The 15220-nt window shown below is 48.0% G+C and overlaps 6 protein-coding genes across 6 annotated transcripts; 4 read left to right on the forward strand and 2 right to left on the reverse strand.

Annotated features, from left to right (window-relative positions):
• Nucleotides 1–401: 401 nt before the first annotated feature.
• On the reverse strand, nt 402–1947 carry V1513DRAFT_444233 (uncharacterized protein). Its single transcript, XM_066897927.1, has 2 exons — nt 1575–1947; nt 402–1525 (listed from the first exon to the last, which is right to left on the reverse strand). The coding sequence occupies exons 1-2, from the start codon at nt 1599–1601 to the stop codon at nt 557–559; spliced, it is 996 nt and encodes a 331-aa protein (XP_066753746.1). The 5' UTR covers nt 1602–1947; the 3' UTR covers nt 402–556.
• A 1693-nt stretch (nt 1948–3640) lies between these two features.
• Nucleotides 3641–5200, forward strand: V1513DRAFT_444240 (uncharacterized protein; the record flags this gene model as incomplete). The annotated part of the gene is made up of 1 exon (XM_066897928.1): nt 3641–5200. A coding segment is annotated over one exon (1560 nt), but the record flags the coding sequence as incomplete, so codon positions are not given.
• A 3278-nt stretch (nt 5201–8478) lies between these two features.
• V1513DRAFT_378846 (cyclin-like protein) lies at nt 8479–9572 on the forward strand (the record flags this gene model as incomplete). Its single annotated transcript, XM_066894996.1, has 2 exons — nt 8479–8616; nt 8673–9572. 2 exons carry the CDS (start codon nt 8479–8481, stop codon nt 9570–9572), a joined length of 1038 nt encoding a protein of 345 aa, XP_066753748.1.
• Nucleotides 9573–10422: 850 nt separating this feature from the next.
• V1513DRAFT_444247 (mitochondrial 54S ribosomal protein uL2m) lies at nt 10423–11881 on the forward strand. The gene has a single exon (XM_066897929.1). It carries the CDS (start codon nt 10436–10438, stop codon nt 11699–11701), a length of 1266 nt encoding a protein of 421 aa, XP_066753749.1. The 5' UTR covers nt 10423–10435; the 3' UTR covers nt 11702–11881.
• V1513DRAFT_444249 (uncharacterized protein) lies at nt 11874–14526 on the forward strand. The gene is made up of 4 exons (XM_066897930.1): nt 11874–12298; nt 12364–12623; nt 12686–12916; nt 12965–14526. Exons 1-4 carry the CDS (start codon nt 12286–12288, stop codon nt 14459–14461), a joined length of 2001 nt encoding a protein of 666 aa, XP_066753750.1. The 5' UTR covers nt 11874–12285; the 3' UTR covers nt 14462–14526.
• Nucleotides 14527–14664: 138 nt separating this feature from the next.
• On the reverse strand, nt 14665–15077 carry V1513DRAFT_431408 (uncharacterized protein; the record flags this gene model as incomplete). Its single annotated transcript, XM_066896380.1, has 2 exons — nt 14665–14997; nt 15075–15077. The coding sequence occupies 2 exons, from the start codon at nt 15075–15077 to the stop codon at nt 14665–14667; spliced, it is 336 nt and encodes a 111-aa protein (XP_066753751.1).
• Nucleotides 15078–15220: the final 143 nt, after the last annotated feature.

The following is a 15220-nucleotide window of genomic DNA, read 5'->3' on the forward strand; positions in this document are numbered from 1 at the left end:
TCAATCCAGAACCCCACGCAACTATTGGCTCGACGACTGAGGACACAGCCGACATAAAATTATAACATCAAAATGAATATATATGATACCGGATCGTCTAGGCAGCTGCGCGGCTATTGCATAGTTGGATTTTTGATTGGTGGAGACTCCCATCAAGCTGAGTTCTCTCACATGGCGGCGGCAGCTAGGGACCGTTTGGCTATTCTGGCTTCTGAGGTAGCAGTCGAAAGTTTAGCGCAGGGAGGGATATGCTTGGGTTGCGTAGACACTCATTGTCTGCCGAGACTATGAGAAAGCTGATGTTGTTGAGGGGCATGTATAATAAGGAGGATCCCTAGGAACTTTGATTTACGACTTAGAAGTAGTCCATATATTACGAATACGAACAATTGCATTCGCGATTAGTAAGCGGAAAGTCCCATTATTCGTTACCCCTAGTACACAATGCGAGATTAAAATCTATAATAGCAATGTAGAATACAAGTAATGTATTAACAATCCAATGAGTGATACATGTGCCATCGTTATTCATTACAGCTCGATAACCTCGCGATAATCATCTCTTGACAATTCCGTTCGGCTCAATCCCCTTAAGAAAGTCCTCCAAATTACTAGCCGTCTCCTGCGCAATATTCTCCAGCGCCTCACGCGTAAGGAACGCCTGGTGTCCAGTAATACAAACATTATGAAATGTCAGCAATCTCGAGAAGACATCGTCGAGCATGATGGAATCAGACGAGTCCTCAAAATACATACTACTCTCGTTCTCGTAGACGTCCATGCCGACTTGTCCGACTTTCCCGCTTTTGAGAGCTTTAATTAGCGCCACGGTGTCGATAAGGCCTCCACGAGACGTATTGATTATCATCACGCCGTCTTTCATCTTGCTCAGTGTCTCGCTGTTGATCATGTGGTGTGTTGATGACAATAATGGACAATGCAGCGAGATGATATCACATGTCGCCAGCAGCTCGTCGAGAGAAACGTAGCGCATGCCGTATTGCTTTGCGCCGTCGATATTGGGATACGGATCATAGCAGACGACATCCGAGTCGAATCCGCGGCAGATCTTGCCAGTCAATAAACCAATCTTGCCGGTGCCAATGATGCCAATTCGCCGGTTGCGCATATCGAATCCTGTCAAGCCTTCGAGTGAGAAATTGCCTGCGCGGACTCGAGTATACGCCTTATGCAGGTTACGGTTAAGCATGAGCATTAGGCCGACGGCAAATTCAGCGACGGAATATGGCGAATATGCCGGCACACGAGCGACTTTGACGCCGCACTTGTCTGCTGCATCGAGATCGACATTGTTGTACCCTGCACATCGCAAGAGGACGTACTTGAGACCTTTCTTGGCCAGATGCTCGATGCCGCGGGCGGTTAATGAGTCGTTGACGAATATGCAGATCGCGGTGTATCCTTCAGCCAATACAATTGTTTCGTTGTCGAGACGAGTTTGGAGGAATTGAGGATGGTGGCCGTTGGCCTCGAGCGCCGGCCGGAGATATATGGTGTCGTATTTCTGTGTGATATTAGTCAAGAATTGCCATCACAGATCTCATTGTGCACACTTTAGTTGAGAAAACTGCGATCTCCATCCTGATGGTTGTGTTACTTCAGCAATTGGCAGCAAGCGTCAGCAGGAATATATGGAACAGTACGGTTTTCTTAGCTGCAAGCCATTAGCAATGCTATTCTCAGAGTGTGGGAATGTTGGTGCAAGCTTTCAAAGGAAGTGATAAGCATCTGTACGTAAGAACAACGATGCCAAGCCGCACGACAAAAATGCAATTTACTGGTAAAAATTTCAAATTTGCCTTAGATAAGGTCTATCGGGTTCAGACGTTCAGTTGCCTCTACAGATGCTTTTTTTGCAGTCGACAGACCGGCTTATTCTCCTGCATGTGGGTTCTGAACTGGTAATAACAGTTAGCGCCAGTTCATTAGCATCGGATTGTTAAACACACGACTTTTACTTGGGGATCGGGCCATAGTTTAATTTTATTTTATCCGACCGGCCACTGCCAAATGAAACTATAATCGGTAAGCAGAAACACAGTGTCTCGACATTACTTTATGGCCGCGTCGAAGAGAGTAACAATACCTTTTAATCAACCAGTGAAGAAATCATGCGTGCTATTGAGCATAGGTTCTACAGTATTACCCATCGTTATCTGAAGCTGATTCAATTATGCTGCGCCGCAATAGGCCGCGATGCTCTGGCTTACTTTGAATTTGTTTAAAATCCGACCGGCCCAATTTGAATCGCAACCAGCCATGGATATAAGTCCTCAGCTTGTCAACTTCCTTTATTACTATTTCTTTCCACACATCTAGTGTTTAGATCCAGCGTTCAACTGCCTTCCAGCAACACATCCATCATGTCCCGGTTCAAAACCACCAAAACCTCACTTACCGATTTCCTGGTCTCTGTGGTATCTTTCCATACATTTGGCATGTTTTAAGAGAAAGCTAATTACTGGCGTACAGGGCCACGTTATCGAAACGATCACTCTCTGCGTATTCGCGCCAACAGTTGGTGAATACGTCGTAAGTAACTCCAATAATTTCTGAGACATGTTTTGCTAAAAGAGGGTCATTCTAGAGTGGCACTTCGGACTCGACGATCGTCGTTCAGGCACCTACAGCCATACAGCGAATGACGACAGATGCTCAGGCACCACTTTACACTTCATCTACGGATGAGCACAAAAATGACAATGAAAATCAAATTCTTCCAGTTCAAGTTTTGACACCGGTCGAGAACGAGAAGAAAAAATGGCCGGCTAAATTTACACCCAAGCGCTGGTTTCGCAAGCACGTCAAGGTTGCAACCAACGTCTCACGGTCAACAAAGGTGGGCAGCACAACACAGAAGAAAAGGCGTAACTTCTTTTCTCTCTTAACCCACGGGAAGAAGAGAATTTCTGATACTGAACATATCGACTCCAATGATAATTTGGAGCGGGAAGTTGAAACCCCATCGATTCCTACTGCAACTAAGGAATCAGATGAACGCGCTAAGAATGACGATGACTATGCGACTGCAGGATATTTGAATAGCATGACGAGTGAGTTTGATGACGACGATCGGAGTATGATTTCCGTTCGATACTTGACTGAGTGCATAGCCGAACTTGAAGCGGAACAGGAGAAGGGAATACAGAAAAGCATAGTAGTCGCCGACGATATTCCTGCAACGTTCTTGAATGATATTCATGGGAATATTATTGATCAAAATATGAAAGCATCTATAGCGGATGCAGGTGGAGTTTATGAAGTGGGCGATATGACTTTGTTGGCACTATTCGAGTTCCGCGCGGTTGACGATGCAAACTGCGGTTACCATGTTACCACAACAAGCACGGCACCACTCGCGGATACGACCGGCTCTTTTCCGTTCGAGGAATATTGTGCTCCTGAAAGGAAAAATGACGGTGTTTCTGATGCTGAGGCAGACATGTCCAGCCCGATTGAAAATCCGGCAGGGCACGAAACTATCCGGGTTCTCGCCGACACATCCCCGCGGCCGGACGCGGGATCGACGAATGAACAAGTCTGCCTACTGGCCAAAGACACCATCGATAATGCTATGTCTGATGCTGAGGCAGACATGTCCTGCCGGATTGTCGCGGAGGCAGACATGTCCAGCCCGATTGAAAATCCGGCAGGGCACGAAACTATCCGGGCTCTCGCCGACACATCCCCGCGGCCGGACGCGGGATCGACGAATGAACAAGTCTGCCTACTGGCCAAAGACACCATCGATAATGCTGTGTCTGATGCCGAGGCAGATATGTCCAGCCCGATTGAAAATCCGGCAGGGCACCAAACCATCCGGGCTCTCGTCGACACTTCCCCCCGGCCGGACGCGGGATTGACGAGTGAGCAAGTCTGTCTACTGGCTAAAGACACCATGGATAATGGTGCGTCTGATGCCGAAGCAGACATGTCCAGCCAGATTGAAAATCCGGCAGGGCACGAAACTATCCGGGCCCTCGTCGACACATTCCCGCGGCCGGACGCGGGATCGACGAATGAGCAAGTATCTCTAGTGGCCAAAGACACCATAGATAGAGATATGGAATTGCCGGTCTGTGCTGGTGAGTCAATTGACGTTACAATGCATGACTTCAGTCAGAAGTCGTTCGAGAATGACGAGGAGCATGTTGTGGCTTCGGAACATACTACATCCGCTCTTGACGAGCTGCCTCTCGTCACATACGCATGCGTGGAATGTATTGAGAATGACAACGATGGTGGTATGGACTGGATTGATACCGACATTTCGTTTGGGGATATATTATCCCAGCCGTACGAACCGCTCTCAGCGCACGAGTCCACAACGGCTATTACTACTGTCTCTTCGGAGACGGAGGACACGCATGCCGACATCTGTGACGATTTCTTCGCCTCCGACGTCTCGTTCACGGACATCCTTTTAAATACCGCAGGACGTGAATCCCAAAATGATTCGATAGCAAGTGAGCATTCGACTGATACTTCGACAACGCCAATAATGGGGTCTGGCACAACGTCACCGGTATCTACGACTGCGACGACTCCTATTGAACCGTCTGATGATACGATTGTTGGTGGTGAGAAGGAGCTGTTTGCTGAGATTCTGTTTGTGAATGATGAGGAGTGGTGTTTGCCCGTTCCCGACGACGACGACGGGTGCTGTTCAAATGTGTCTGCGTCTAGTTCTGTTGCTGCTGCTGCTGAGATCGAGAGGAAGACTGATATTACTGCACCTGTGACCGAATATTCTCATGTTGTTATTCCCGCCGAGTACCGAACTCCATACATCATCCCTGTCGACGCGCCGGTGCAAGATCTCGAATCCCAAGATCGCGTCACATCATCAATATTCGCGTCGCGCACATTATCCCGGGTCAAGTCCGTTCTGACATCGTCGTTTTGTTCCGTGCCGGAGACAAGTGAAACAATATCCGACCTTTTATGCTCGTTCTCGCCTTCGATTCGTCGGGTGTTAATTTCTGATTTGAATACCAAGGACATATTTCATGGAGCGTGCGACCATGCGAATCCGACGGGCTGCGCAAATTGTTCCGAGAAATTAGATTATTTAAAACGAGTACGGTATGGGATTACCGCTAGTAGTTGTAGTGACGAAGATGAGAGTGTGAAAGTGACGAGGGTTCGGGACAATGTTTTGCAAGGGCGGAGGTTATAAAAGCTTCTTTATGAGTTGTAATGATATCGATAGTTGGGTGGGTGGGTGGGGGACATTAGTTTGCTCCGCATGTTTTGTTGTAGTTGTGACTAATGTAAGGACTCCGTGACTCCTGTTTGTTTGTTTGATTGATTGATTAGTTTTGTGATTGTGATATAGATGATAGAATGCGAAGTATATGTTTTAAGCAATAACACGGAGAAGATGCAAATACAACAAAGCGACGTTGAAGTTTGTGTGGCAGATATACACTAGTAAATGCACACATATGCAGGGTGTGAACAGCGTGTGCACTGCACAATAATAACACGACGCCGCCCCTGCGTGTCACTGAGGAATATTGAATGAAAACATACAGAAATCGACGCGTGCATGTCGCGTTATCCCCACGACAATATCCAATACGACCGACTCAACACCTTTCATAACCAGTAAGAGGCAGGTTTCATCAAGATTAAGCTTGTTGGAGTTTCGCGCTTCGAATGCGACATGCAAAAGCTATCGTCGAATATCTTCCATCCTCGGGACATCGCCGCACCAAGTGAAGACATGACGAGCGGCGCCAGTGGAACCCAGTTTTGGCTCGTTTCTTCGTCCGAGGCAGGGTCGCTGCTCGCTCACGCACAAGGCTTCTCGGCGAGATGGATGAGTTTAAGAATAAAGGGGGCAGAAGAATAACGGGTGATATGCTTAATATGTACGTACGGCAAAGCAAGGGAATTTCGACATTCGTTTAATATGTTCTCGATTTGCGATTGAGGAGTTTGGATGTTGCGTATGTAGGTAGGTTAGGCAGTCGGAGTTTATGTAAGGAGCTCGAGACGGAGGGGCACACTGGCCACAATCATTAAACTGAATTATGAAGTTGCCGGGGAAACTAGATGGCTGATGTGAACCAAGAATGGAAACGGTTGAGCGAAGTCGTCATATACCCAAAATCGGACAAACGGAGCTAAGCTTAGACTACTACTGGCTCGGAAAAAAGGGATCCGGTGCCTTGCATTTGCAAGTTGACTATGTGTGCGGCTGCTGAGGAGCCCTTGCCTCGTGTCAGCCAAGTACGCGCTTACTCGAAATCTACAGTAGAACATATGATATGCAAGGTTCAAAACCACAAACAATTCGGAATAGTCCTGATTTCATGACTTTTGAAAAGCGTTTATGTGTAATGGTTACTGCATGGGCCGCAAGTGGCTCGAAATATCTGAATTCGCCGGCAGAACAGAGTTTAGATATACAAGTCCTCCTATTAATTATTACAATATTTAGGCAGCAGAAATTAGTTCGTCAGGTTGTCTAATAGCGAGTTCCGGCAGTGACACAGAACTCGCACCGGAATTGCGAAACTGTGGGCTTTCTTTTAGGAGAGTACTACTGTAGTCTTGGATATGGTTACTCAGTTGTGAGTTCTATTATTGTCCGATAGACAATAATAGTCTAACCGAAGAGCTGGCTGCTATGTTGGGCGCCAAAATGCCAATCATTACGCATGGGACTAAAAAGTGTAGCCCCGGCGGTTTGGCACCGGGAGAAAAGAAGAAAACCTAAGGGATGGAAAGGGGCGAAGTTGTCATGACATCAACCATGACGCAGCCCCGGTGACCAGAACAATTCATCTGAATTGCGCTCCAGCGACGAGTGGACCCTTGCTGCCTGTATATATGGAATTCCGAGATGAGGCTGTATTTCGCAAGAATGTAGGTTAATCCTGTCGCAGAAGGGCCTTCATACGTTCGATGATTGTGTAACAGCCGTGTAACAACGGCTCATCACAAATCCGGCACCGTAGATAGGATGAGTCCTACATACATACAAATGATGAGGCAGATCACGCAGTAGAACAATCAGACCGCAAATGGTGGTCTGTTACTACGCATTTCGGCCAGCGACAACCAATAGATTGTGACCATCGAGGGGAAAGGCGCTTGCCACTAATGGAGATGTAAAACAGGAGCGAATGCCCGGGCTGGCAATAAATATATTCTTACCTATGTGCCCCGCGAATATTTCTCAGCAGCGAGCAGCATCGCGAGTATAATACAATTTCCGATGGAGAGTTATAGAGTTTGTCCTTCGTTTGTTCATTAAAGCTAGCATTTGATTTTGTATCTTGTCGCTCGTTTATATATATATACTTTAGAGTGTCTATCGAAGGTGAGTTTTCGAATCTTGAACATAAGAGCGCAAGCTACTTCAATCCCTCGCTTCCGGCATCGCTAAGTGCTGCGTCATGATCTTGCTTGGGTGATGGTGGTGATTCTCTAGTGAACCCAACCCCTTGCTTTTGGCAATGTACTTACAGTCAAGGCTCAGCAGACGCGTTTTTGTCCCAACGCGTCTGTGCCGCGATGTCGCGTCGGGGACTCGCGAACTTTGAATATTGTTGTTGGGTGCTTAGCTAACGGCTGTTAGGAATAGCCGGCATAAGGCTCAATTTTGTACGACATTGCAGAAAGCTGTGTTACAAGAATATTTATTCTGTGCGACCTCGGAACTACAGTCGCACAAGGTCGCGTGTGTGAAGCGTAAGCTGTTGTGCTGGGTGACACTTTTGGGTAAGCTGCATTCTTTTGCCCACATTCCTGAGCTTCCCTGGAAATCATCACCGGCCAAGGGCCACTTAGGAACCAAGCAGCAGCAGAAGCAGCACAGATACGGCCGTGTGCCACTGTGTGAGCTCGTACTGCTTGAATATTCTAAATTCTATCTACCTTGACTCAGTGCTCACTCACTGTGCTTTGCAGAGAGACACGAAACTCTATCCCGCATTCCTCAACCTCAGGTAATTAACCTCCTTCGTTTCCTCGCGCCTTGCTCTGTCATTCTGGCACGCACTAATGCCACTTTGAATTTGCTGCTCCTCCATTGCAGCTTGTGCCTGCAACGCTCTGCTAACCTTCTTTTGCTACCTTCAGACGACTCTACGCCGTTACTCTCACCATCGCCGCCGGTCTTATAATCGGCTCGCGCCCCGCCAATCCGATTTTCCTTACCGTCTCAAGATCATCGCGCCGTCCTTTGTTGCTCGTTCGTTCGTTCATTCTTTTGTCGTTCTTTCGGTGTCACGTTTTGTCGCTCTTTTGCTTTGGCACACCACAAGTCGCTCCTTCCTGAGCTTGTTTGTTAGTCGTTCTTTCCGATTACTCGATCCCGCGCTCCTTTCAGTCATTCCGCATAGCAACATCGTTCGCAATCGCATTCGACGCATTGACTTATCGACAACATCTACAAACTTCATTTTCAATTCATTCACAATGTACACTGAATCCTCGTATCCAATGTCGCCCGCTGAGTCAACGACATACTCCGTCAAGCAGCTCCGCGACGCGCGTCTTGAAGATATAGAACGTCGCCAGGTCGCAAAAATGGAGGACGAATACAAAGACGAAATTGCTGCTCACCAAAGGGCTATGGAGGTATGTCTCGGTTTATCATGTTCCGTGAATTTGACGCGTCTTACTAACCTGCATAGTTGACCACTGTTCCCGACGTTAATATGATGGATCTTCAACCAGAACTCGAATGGCACATGCGTCCGTACCTGCTCGATTTTCTTGTTGAGTCGCATCTGTCCCTCCGGCTCCAGCCCCAGACCCTCTTTCTAGCCGTGAATCTGATCGATCGGTATTGTTCGCGACGCGTTGTCTTCAAGAAGCACTACCAGCTCGTTGGATGTGCTGCCCTGTGGATCGCGGCAAAGTATGAGGACAAGAAGGATCGTGTTCCCACCGTTCGCGAGCTCAAGGTTATGTGCTGCGACGCGTACGAGGAGGATATGTTTGTGCAGATGGAGGGCCACGTACTCAGCACTCTCGAGTGGACTATTGGCCATCCGACTGTCGACACATTCCTCAGGCAGATTCTCCGATGCAACTGCTACCCGAGTCTCGAGCACCTTGCGCTCTATCTCTGCGAGATAAGTCTTTTCCACAAGTCCTTCCTCGGCTTCACTCCTTCCGTTATCGCGTCTGCCGCCCACATTGTCGCCCAGCACATCCTCATGAACCGCACCAGCGTTTTCACACCCGTGTCCGCCGCAACGTCGCCAGATGTCGCGCATTGCGTGTCACTGCTCTCACAGTACATCCTCCACCCACCATCGCAGTCCCTGCAGAAGAAGTACTCGTCATCCAGCTTCTCCCAGGTCGCGCTCATTCTCCAGGACTTTGTGGTCCGCCAGCAACATTCCATCTCCACCTTGCCGCCCACACCACCGCCGTCGTCAGAGTCACCAGTGCCACAGCAGCTCGATCAAAACGTCGTCATGGTCGACGTCTCCTCATTCCGAGAATCGGCGGCATACATCACCCCGCCTTGTTCGCCGGACGAGCCATGCCCTGAAGGCTATCAGCAATTGCCCACACCGTGCTAGAACACCTTACTGCATGTCGTACGACTATCCTCGATCATACTCGAGCGTGTATATCTATCTCTAATGTGCTATTATATGTATAAATCATGAGCTTTTTTTTCAGTAAGTACTGGGGATCTATGGGGCTTTTTCTTTCTTTGATTTATCTCAAAAGAGGTGGCATTTTCATTTTATGGGACTTGTGAATAGTATGTAATTTCATGTGTCAATGGTTTATTTATTTATGGGTATTAGAATGACATCTGTTTTATGTACTGATGATGTCTATAACATTGTCCTTTCCGGTGTTAGGTTATTATGTGTTTCATATCTATTCTCTTTCTACTCATATATTTTTAGCGTTTGCATTTAAGTATGGGAAATTTTTGTATCTCTTCGTCGCGCATGGAAAATACCAATATGGATTATTCATGACCTTATTTTAAAATGTATTTATCATGAAACTTTATTATGGTGCTATGATATTCGCATTGCTAGTTGCTGTGGTAATGTCACCTTTGGTATGCTCACTCCGCAGTTATGGGGACTTATATGCGGCTTTGCTGTTTTGTAGCATTTATCGGATGTGACAGCGCAGGGATTTACATTTGGCGTACGGTGCGTTAACTCGTTCTGAATTAATGTATTACTGTGGATGTATTACTGTCATGTAAATTGAACTTCATTTAATAAACCAAACTCGCCTTTGCACTATATTTCAATCTACGCGATTATATTGCTGCAGCCATTTGCAACCGTATGACGCAGCAGTTGTATGAGGGTTTTGTAATATATATTAGGGTTAGGTGAGTCTGTGAGTGGGGTCACACCGCCGGACTCGGTTCACAATCGCGATTCCGTACGAAAATCTTTCGACGGTTCTCATGAGTAGCAACCACTGCATCAGCACAACAGCACAGGCAATGCCAACAATGGCGCTGATTCTTCGTCGCGCTATATTACGGCACTCGGCTCGCCGACTCGCCGGTGTCGGCGATGGTGCGGGCATGCACACGAGTAGCGCACGCCTGGCGAACAACATGCCGCAGAAAGTGCCGACAAGCGTACCATTACCGCCATACACAACGCTTGAGAAACTCGGGCTAGACGTCAAACGCCGGGTTGAATTTAACTCGATTTTTGCGACGGCTGGAAATGCGAATATAGCGGAGATGGAGACTACCATTCGGAGAGTCAAAGCCCGTGGCATTGAGATTTATAAGCCAAAACCGCGTACGCCTGGGTTAAGATGGTTACGTCGACCTATCCATCAGCATCTGTGGAAAGGCAGGCCAATTCGCAAACTTACTATTGCCAAACGTAAAACTGGAGGCCGGAATCATACAGGACGCATTACGGCGAGGCATATTGGTGGCGGTCATAAACGGCGATTACGAATTTTGGATTTTAATAGGAAGGAGTCCGGGTTGCAAACTGTCGTGAGAGTGGAATATGATCCTGGCAGAACAGCGCATATTGCGTTGTTGTGCAATGATGCTACGTCTCAGTTGTCTTATATACTTGCGCCCGATGGAGTCAGGTCTGGTGATAAAGTCGAGAGTTTCAGACAGGGTATTCCGACGGAGTTGACTGGTGAGGACGGACAGCCCTTAGATTCCGCGCTGTTGGGGGCGCGGACGATTAGGAAGGGAAATTGCATGCCGTTGTCAATGGTGCCGATTGGTAGTATCATTCATGCTATAGGACTGCTTCGTGGTGGAAAGGCAAAATTGTGCAGATCGGCAGGCGCGTTTGCGAGATTATTGTCAAAGCATGAGAATATGGGCAGAAACGGCATGGCGATCGTGCGGTTAAAGTCCGGCGAGGAAAGACTAATCCCGCTTGATGCTTGCGCGACGATAGGAATGGTGTCAAATGCAGAACATCAGTACGCCAGTCTTGGAAAGGCAGGAAGAAGTCGTTGGTTGGGACGACGACCACACGTGCGTGGTGTTGCGATGAATGCGTGCGATCATCCGCACGGTGGTGGAAGAGGTAAGACGAAGGGTAATAAGCCATCGCAGAGTCCGTGGGGTCAGTTGGCCAAGGGATTTAAGACTCGACGCGGAAAGCATGTCAACAAGTTGAAGGTCAGGGATAGGCCACGAGGAAAGGACAAGAAAATGCAGCCATTACTTATTAAGACTTAGGCTGTGTATTATAGAGTTATTTGTAAATAACATACTTTAAGAATTATACGTATCTATTGTGCAAGATTGTGTACGGGTCGCTCCCAAGACATCGCATGTAACTAAAACGAGAGGAATAAGCACAAGCACCTCTGTTTCCAATATCGTGCCTTGATTTGTATCACTAAAATATTAATTATCTCCAAATCCAGACATTAATCTGAATGCCCATTAACTTTCTGCCGAGATCTTGATCACTATGGTCCAGTGTAAAGTTAAGTTGCCAGGGCAACTCCGAGGAGGGGAAGGGGTCTAGCCCGATTGCGGCCTTCCCCCCTTGTCTCGACTCCGTCACCTCGCATTAAGTGTGCCCACTTCCATCTATCTATTACTCTCCCGGTACCATACTCACCCTGGCTCCTACAGACATCGCCCGCATCATTCCGCGCCGCGCACCTCGTCATCTCGTCCGTCTTAGATCGGGAATAACAGCCGCGTGCTTGTTCACGTCCGTGGCGCTGCTCTACTCTGCACCTATCCTGCAATCCGGTATTGTTCGTTCGCTTCCGTTTTCTTCCTACCTTGGACGTGCCCATTTGCCCGGTATGACAATAAAGAGTATGTATTTATTGAGTAATGTGATGATATGATGCCGGAGGGCTGACGACTGGACTGTGGTACAGCCCCACCCCAGGCACCGCCGACATGGACACACACACCCGAGCAAATCAAGGCTGAAGCAACTGCCGTGATCGACACAGCAAAGAAACTCCACGACCAAGTAGCGGCGATCGAGGGCCCAACATTCGAGAGCGTGATCAAGGTGCTCGCGGCGGCTGATAATGTGCGCTACGGACAGATCAACCAGCTTTCGTTTTATCACCATGTCAGCGGGGATAAACAGGTTAGAGATAGTAGTACAAAGGCAGAGGAGCTGTTTAGAGTATGTCTGGCTGTGGAAGTTTTAGGTGTGGCGTGCGCATGCAAACGGCTGATGTGATATAGGACTTTGATATTGAAGCCGGAATGAGAGAGGATTTGTACAAGGTTGTCAACGCGGTGTTTGAGCAGCATCCCGACGTCGACCCGGAATCGAAGCGTCTGCTCGAAAAAATGAATCTCGATTTCACTCGGAACGGACTTGCGTTGCCGAAGGAGAAACGAGACGAGTTGAAAATATTGCAGAAGAAGGTTTCGAATCTTGAGGTCGCGTATAATAAGAATCTCGGCGAAGAGGTATGTAGAATGTCGTTGCATTATTATGGTCTAGTGGCTAATGAGTAGACCGGTTATATTCTCTTCACGCGCGAGGAACTAGCTGGCGTGCCGGAAGATACCATCTCGCAATTCGCCAATGTGGACGGCAAGTACAAAATGACATACAAATATCCGGACATCTTTCCGGTTATGAAGTATGCGCAGAATCCAGATACGCGACGCCGGGCATTTGTCGGAGACCAGAATAAAGTCATAGAAAACTGTGATTTGTTAATTCAAGCTGTCAAGTTGCGTGCGGATATTGCGGCGATATTGGGGTACAAGACACATGCCGCTTATGTGCTTGAGGAGCGCATGGCAAAGTCGCCCGAGAGTGTGATCACCTTTTTGAATGATCTTCGTGACAAGCTGGCGGGTGCAGGGAAGACTGAGATTGCGAAACTTTTGAAGCTAAAGGCAAAGGACCTAGAAGCACTTGGCCTTCCGGGAGACGACAGCTTTAACGTGTGGGATTATCGATACTACGATCGGCTCCTCCTCGAAACAGAGTATGAAGTTGACGCGCAGAAGATCGCGGAGTACTTCCCGATGCAGTCTACGGTCGAGAAAATGCTAGGTATCTTCGAAACGCTGTTTTCGCTCAAGTTTGTCGAGGTCACAGGCGATGAACGGTCAGTATGGCATGAGGACTGTAAGCAGTTTGCCGTGTGGAAGGACGATTCTGGTGAGGACGAGTTTGTCGGATGGTTGTACTTTGACTTGCATCCGCGCGAGGGCAAGTACGGGCATGCGGCGAACTTCAATCTTAGTCCGGGATATACCGACAAGGACGGAAAGAGAGTTTACCCCGTTACAGCGCTGGTGTGCAACTTTTCAAAACCGAGCGCGAACAAACCATCACTGCTGAAACACGATGAAGTCGTGACATTTTTCCACGAACTTGGTCACGGCATTCACGACCTCGTGTCCATGACAAAATTCGGGCGCTTCCATGGCACGAACGTCGCGCGGGATTTCGTCGAGGCGCCGTCCCAGATGCTGGAGTACTGGTGCTGGCAAAAGAACGAGCTCAAGAACCTGTCGAGTCACTACCTTGAGCCAAGCAAGACGATCGACGACGACTTGATCGAGAAGATTGTCAAGAGTAAGCATGTTAATGGGGGATTATTTAATCTCCGGCAGTTGCACTTTGCAATGTTTGATATGACGCTGCATACGTCGGACGGTTCGATCGACGTGACGAAGGCGTGGAATGAGATGCGGGAGGACATATCTCTGATGCAGCAAGGCAACGAGACCACGTACGGGTATGCGTCGTTCGGGCACCTCATGGGCGGCTACGATTCGGGATATTATGGCTATTTGTGGTCGCAGGTTTTTGCAGCGGATATCTTTTATTCAAAGTTCCTTGCTGCGCCGATGAATACGACGGCTGGGTTGCAATATCGTGACACGATTCTGAGACCGGGCGGCGCCAAGGAAGAGATCGATAACTTGAAGGAGTTACTTGGACGGGAGCCGAATAACGTTGCGTTCTTGCGCGAGCTTGGTGTCGAGAACTGACTGACTGATTGATTGATTTGCTAGTGTTCATTAAAGGTTGTTACATTAAATAATATTGATTGAATGCCACCTGCTGATACATACAGTAAAACAAACCACCAAATGAGGTTAATAATGATAAGATATTACGACATATTTAACACCTTGCCCATTATTGGCGAATCATCTTGCCAATTTCATCCGAATCGCGACTTAGTGTTGTGTCAATGCTCGGCATGCTGATCCTGCTTGTCGCTGCCATGCGGCACTTCAGCAGTGCTACTCGCGCTACTACTGAGACGGCGTCCGGGATGACGGTCTCGCTCGTCTACTTGAGCGACATAGTCCGAAAAATGCTTATGTACCTTCTCGTGGACATTTTCATCGAACTCAACCGCTGCCGTCGAATCAGCAGACGAAGTATCGTCCACTGAGGATTTTTTGAAATAAGGATTTCTCCAGAGACCGGGGATGCCTGGGTGTGTACCTTCCGGATAGAATTCTTCGTGATCTTCGTGCATCTTGCCTGCGTAGGATTCCAAAGGATCGATTCCGTCCTGGATATATCAGGTTAACAAATGGTCATGGATTCGAGTTGTTGTCTATCGAGTGCTAGCTAAAGTGGCGAACATACCATTTCTATATATTATGTTACGTCGCGCGCCCACAACGCGGTCTATGCTGTCTATGCGGCCGGCGAGTGACAAGGGCAATGCGATTAGTTTGTTGGATCGGGAAGATATGACGACAAATATAGGTCAGCAGAACAGCATAACCGAC

This window comes from Lipomyces chichibuensis (genome assembly GCF_038497645.1).
Source record: "Lipomyces chichibuensis strain CBS 12929 unplaced genomic scaffold V1513scaffold_14, whole genome shotgun sequence".
NCBI lineage: Eukaryota > Fungi > Ascomycota > Lipomycetes > Lipomycetales > Lipomycetaceae > Lipomyces > Lipomyces chichibuensis.